This window comes from Oreochromis niloticus, linkage group LG19 (genome assembly GCF_001858045.2).
Source record: "Oreochromis niloticus isolate F11D_XX linkage group LG19, O_niloticus_UMD_NMBU, whole genome shotgun sequence".
Taxonomy (NCBI): Eukaryota; Metazoa; Chordata; class Actinopteri; order Cichliformes; family Cichlidae; genus Oreochromis; species Oreochromis niloticus.
The window spans coordinates 10,733,002-10,739,023 of record NC_031983.2 but is presented as its reverse complement, the minus strand read 5'-3'; the positions used below and the strand labels follow the sequence as shown (position 1 = coordinate 10,739,023).

The window sequence follows — 6,022 nt, the reverse complement described above, 5'->3', positions numbered from 1 at the left end:
CATAGAACTGTGCAAAACTCTTGAGTCACCCCTTTCTTCTTTATACTGTGCTTCCAAGGAGACAGACTTTCTTCCTTTTTTTAAAGTGGTCTGTGCAATAGTTCTCAAGGCTCCGGGCAAGTTTTTCTTTACATTGGCTGCTTTTTCCCTCATTTTTAATCTGGTCTGTTTAACTGACCATTTTCAGAGGGATTTTTTTTTATTATTTATTCTTTTACCCATGAGTCATTCAACCATAAAAAGGCAACTAACTACCCCAGCAGACACTGGCAAAGAACCAAATTTAAATTGTATCTTTAGGGACTTTGTTACTTATGTTACTGTTACTAATTTGCTTTGCCAGACATGAGTAAGGGTTTTTGCACCAACAAGGTAATTCCCAAGGAGCTAGTGGGAAACTTTGCACATCTCTGCATTGTTATGATTTTCAGTTTTAAAGCCAGCATAAAAACCTTTATCCGGGAAGTCATTTTTTATAGATCCAATTAAAAAAATCCAACCACTCAAAAACATGGTTTGATTTGCTGTTTCAAAAACAGAACAGTAAAACAACACAAAGCAACCCAGGGGTGTAGAGTCTTAAGCATGTACACGTAGCATACAAGGACAGACAAGAAGCCCTACCCCCATAGACATTGATTATCTTGTTAATAGTATTACAACTTCACTGTGTACGACTGTGGATACTGTAGCTCCTCTGAAAAAGGCCCAAATCAGAAGTATTTGACTCCCTGGTAAAACTCAGAAACACGCACCTTAAAGCAAATAACTCTTAAGGTGGCGAGGAAAGGACATCTCACTAATAAGCAGATTATCATTTAGCCTGGAGAAACTGTTTGCTGCTTTACATTTAAAAAAACCTAGAAGCTAGAACATCTTACTATTCATCATTGAGTCAAGAAAAGAACAACCCTAGGTTTCTCTGCAGCGCTGTAGCCAGGCGGACAAAAACGGAGAGCTCTTTTGAGCTGTTTGTAATGACTTCATGAATTTCTTCACAAAGAAAACTTTAATCATTTGAGAAAAAATACTCCTAACCATCTCACAGACGTTAAATTATACAGAGCTACTTTCAGCACCACTGATATTTATTTATACTGTTTTTCTCAAATTGATTTTTCTGAGTTAACTTTGGTAATTACTTCCTCAAAACCATCAGCGTGTCTTTTAGACTACATTTCTACAAGACTGCTCAAAGTGCATTCATTGATGCTTCAGTCTTAAATATGATCAGCCTGTCTCTATCAATCAGCTACGTACCACAGGCCTTCAAGCTGGCAGCATTGAAACCTAAAACTTGGCCCAGCTTTCTTAGCTTAATATAGGCCAATCTCCAACCTTCCTTTTATCTAAAGATTCTTGTAGAGTAACTATAAAACAATTACACGATCGCCTGCAGAGGAATGGTTTCAGTAAGGTTTCAGAGTTCATCACAGTACAGAAACAGCTTTAGTGAAGATTGCAAATGATCTTCTTATGGCCTCTGACAGTGGATCTCTGTGCTTGTCCTGCTAGAACTCAGTGCAGCGTCCAATACTGCTGAACATAACATTTTATTACAGCTATCAGAGCCTGTGTTATCTATATAACATGCTCCAATTGGTTCTTGTAAATGAAAATTCTCTTCACACACAAAGGTTAGTTATGGAGTTGCACAGGGTAATAAGGGGAGGAGATACAAGGAGAGCTGGACAGGACCCTAGATGGGCATCAGCCCAGCAGCAGGAGCAGCATCTGCTCGTTTGAGTGAGGTTGGACAGAAGCTCTGCCAGAGCCCTACAAAATAACCCAGAACAGGTTACTTACAAACATGTTTTTCACCACTGTCAAAATCAGACTGTTGGGTCAGTACCTTTCTATAGCCCTGTCCAGCTCTCTTCATTTAATGGCATGTCTCCTGGTATCTCTTCCACACTCTTCCAAATGTGCCAACCAGGAGAAGCTTAACTTGACGTGTAACGTGCAAGGGCTGCAGATATGGTCTAATGCTATCAGCAATGACAAGGACATGGGGGAAAAAGCAAAACTAGAAAATTTGTTAAGAGGAATCAGGAGAGAGCGAGGACCTGTGGCTGCCACTGGCTGGCTCCCTTCTTGACGGTGGTCTTGTTGCCTCAGCAGTGCACCTTTTGTCACTTTCATTTGTACCAAGGCAGGAGAAATGGATTCACAACAGTTTACACTTCCTTACTGCACAGACTGATATCTCGGAAGTTTAACTGCATTAAACTGTGATGATTGAGCTTTCCCCTTTTTTTTTTCTTTTTTTTTATCAGTGTAGTTTCATTCCTCATTTGAAGAATGTGTTTTCCGAGCTGCCTGGTTACACCTGATGACACCAAAAAAGGTTGAGCCAAAAGAAATAAAAGGAAATAAATAAAAGCAATTTCCTCGTATCAGTCTGACTATATAACTTTATTATACAAGTTGTTATGGAAGTTCCCCGATGGGTCACCAGATGCCTGAACTACAAAACAGGTTTTTCTTTTATCCAGGTAACTTTAGGGTTAACCAGAAGTCTGGCTCACTTCTTATTTTGCCATGGTAACTTATTCTGCAGAGCAGGGTAGGTTCTCAGAATAGAGATCAGCAGGTATGAAATCACCACCTAATGAGACCAGAAAACAGCATCACCATTCCTTGAAGATTGCTCCTTGGGCCCGCGTGCAGATTATGAGCGCTGAAAGGTTTTCAGTGGTGTCTCATGTCAGCGTTTCTGTGACCATTCCTTGCTGTTGGGTTCCCCCCTCCTTCTGTTGGCTGCAAAAACAAATGATTCTATAAAGTCCCGATAAATTATTATAAACCTGCTGCCTTATTTGCACTTAGACTGAGCCCACTTTTATATTTACTCTTTAATCAACAGAGCATTTAAAAAAAAAAAAAAAAACCCATAAAAAGTCCTAAAACAATTTAATGAAATATGAATCAATTCTCAAACATCCAACTAGAACACTCTACAAAGCTCTTCCTCTTACACACTCATACTACTGCTTTCTTGCTTTTATGTTTAACCTCTCATTTCCCCTATAGTAAAGTTTCATGTTCCTTTTTTTTTTTTTTTTTTTAAAACAAAAAGAAGAAAGAAATCAGCTGTTGTGCTGTTGACATTTTAGTCCTTCTTGGTCAGATGCTGCCAGTGTCAAGCCTCTCATATGAACCAAGCTTTCTACAGTCATTTATATGGCAAATCCTGGGCTTTTGTGACAGTGCTCGGGTAAGTGAACCCAGATGATGGAAGGATACCCTGAATACCAAAATACAAGCCTTAGGTATTTGACAAAGGTACAGTTTTATTGAAAACACACATTCATGTAACAAAAAATGCCATTTGGGCACACATTTAGAGCTCCATTAGAATTTTCTTTAACAATTCACTTCCTTAAATCTTGCTGCACATGGTCAACAAGAAATATTACAAAATTCATAGTAAAGAGAAAGCACAGCATGTACCTTCTCTGACTACACAGCAGCCAGTAAGACAAGACAGTTGCACAGCAGTGGAATGTAGTTCAGGGTCAATCACACATCCACAACTCGTAATTTGATTATTAGGAAGATCGTGGGGAGAAAACAAAGCCTCTAATTTCAGCAGAATTTTAGATGTGCGATAAAGTCTTGCAAACTAGTGAACACTTAAAAATCAGTTTGATCGATATAAAACAAGATCTTTCAGTGTTAGTAGAACACTTGTCATTTTAACAAAACCAGTTCCCTTTCAGAGGCATTTACTTGTTTGTTTGTTTGTTTGTTTGTTACACAAGCTCCACTGGAAACTTGATGCAGAAGAGATCCTTGCTGTTGTCGTCTCTTAGCTCCCACTCCACAACCAGCTTGAGCTGGAGGGAAAAAAAGAAAAAGAAAAAAGTGGCCAGTGAACAGAGTGCATGTTCGATGTCAATGAAAAGAGAAATAAAGAAGGGTACAAGAGCAGAGTCCAGAATTACTGATACAGGCTGAAAACTTAAAGCAAAACTAGTCGTACACATTAACAAAATCATTATGATGGAATATTAGAGACTATAGTCATGCTTGCACACATTTTCCCAGCTAACACAGTTTGTCATGACCTGAAGGAGTCAATTACTGTTTAAATCTCCATAGAATAAAACCATGAAGACCTTTAAATGCAGATTTGTCACATTACAACACCCTGCAGACAGGAAAGAAACTGATAATGACCAGTATAGAGGAGCAAACGACTGTTGCCAGCGTGGCATGAACTACTTACAGCTGGATACTCGTCCTTTACAGGTAACGTAGCCACATAGTGATAAGTCTGCCCATTCTGGATGGGACACTCAATTCCAGATTTGCAGCCGTCTACAATCGGAATAGCGAAGGGGATAGGAACGCCAGCGATGACACCGTGAACCACTGCAGTGCTCTCCTGGCTCGGCACAGCTTGAAGCAAACACAACGATGCGATTAAAGCTTTAGTTGTAAAATAAATGCATTTATATTCTGGACGTTGGGAGAAGCATTTCTAAAAGATGGGGCTCACTCACTGGAGGAGAATGTCACATTGACAGTGTAGGAGTCTCCCCTTTTTAGCTTGCAGGGCTGACTGGGACAAGGGGTGATTTCAACCGTCACCACTTTCCCAGAAACCGAGCCTGAAGAGAGACATGGACAAACAAAACACGATTGGGAGGGATTTCACAGTGTGCATGCTTACAGTTCTGCCTAAAAAAAGTTTTTTAAAATTGAAGTGAACTCATCGCAGAGTGCAACTAAACCACCAGATTCATGCTTTTGCAAGACAAATACAGTTCAAGTTTATATTAACCACAAACAAACTAAGATTACAAAACTGCAATTGTTCAGTCTAGGTCCTGCTCAGAGCGGCATTTGGTTACATCAACAAAGCCTCACTATTTAGTGGTAAATGTTTAAGGATTGTTCACAATATATAAGAAGAGCTTGTGTGGATGTTTAGTGCAATAAAGTAGCTATATTATGGACATGTAGGGATGTGTGCGCATGTAGATCCAGGCGTGAACGGTGCTACCTCTGTTTTTAGCGTGGTGGTGGACAGGTTAGATAAGCTGAAAGCTTATTGTGCACTTAAAAAAAAACAAAGTGCACAATTCTCTCAGTCAGCTTTCCTGTTTTCTTGATACAAGCAGCATGAGGAAGCACTGGTACATGTTAGAGACTGAAACATCTATGAGTCATCTACTCGCACTCCAATACCAGTTTTGAATTTCTTGAGTCTTGTTCCTGACAAATACCACTCATTACAAAAACACATGACTTAAGCTGAATCATGCAGACCCATCCTGGAATCTGAACTGAAGGACGACAATCAATAATTGAAATATCCAAGACTATAAGTGACAGAAAACTAGTCTACGAAACTGATTAATGAGCTTTAATAAGTTTAATAACAAACAAGTGTATTAATCGCACATTCAACAGTTTCGACAGATCACACGGTTTAAAATTAGTCTCAAAGTTAGCATTTAAAGGGAGAAGTGAATCATCACCACCAGCGTGACTCGTAACTTACCGCAATCTATATATTTCACTGTTTCCGCACAGCTGAATCCAATCAAGCACAACACAATGAAACCGGTCCGGGCGTCCATGTTTCCCCCTTTGCTGTGTGTGATCCTAAGGAACAAAAAAAATCTTTACTCCACAGGAAAACAAACTGGATCCCCGCAGTCAGTGTTCGAGTCAGATGACTTGCTTGTTCGTCCCGCGGACGTCTCTAGTACAACACTGAGTACAAAGTTTAATAACAACGACATTTACTTAAACTTGACGGAAAATTGCAAAATAAAACTTGTAATTTTTGGTGAACATCGCGATATAAGCTCAATAACTCTATAAACTATACCTTTAGCTGACGACGTCGTAAGGGTTACCACCTTTTTTCCTGCACTGTCAACTACGAGAGGCGGCGCGTATTTAAAAGGTTTCTGGCGTGTTCTCCACCCGAAGGTGAGCCTGTCAGGAAACGCAATTCCGTTCTTAATAACCCGCCTTCTGCCTTGTAATTGGAGGATCAAAACAT

At 39.7% G+C, this 6,022-nt stretch overlaps 1 protein-coding gene across 1 annotated transcript; it reads right to left on the bottom strand.

Moving 5' to 3' along the window:
• Window positions 1-3,273: 3,273 nt before the first annotated feature.
• Window positions 3,274-5,996, bottom strand: LOC100710077 (NPC intracellular cholesterol transporter 2). The gene is made up of 5 exons (XM_003453059.5): window positions 5,846-5,996; window positions 5,513-5,616; window positions 4,509-4,616; window positions 4,232-4,404; window positions 3,274-3,839 (listed from the first exon to the last, which is right to left on the bottom strand). Exons 2-5 carry the CDS (start codon window positions 5,589-5,591, stop codon window positions 3,756-3,758), a joined length of 444 nt encoding a protein of 147 aa, XP_003453107.1. The 5' UTR covers window positions 5,592-5,616; window positions 5,846-5,996; the 3' UTR covers window positions 3,274-3,755.
• Window positions 5,997-6,022: the final 26 nt, after the last annotated feature.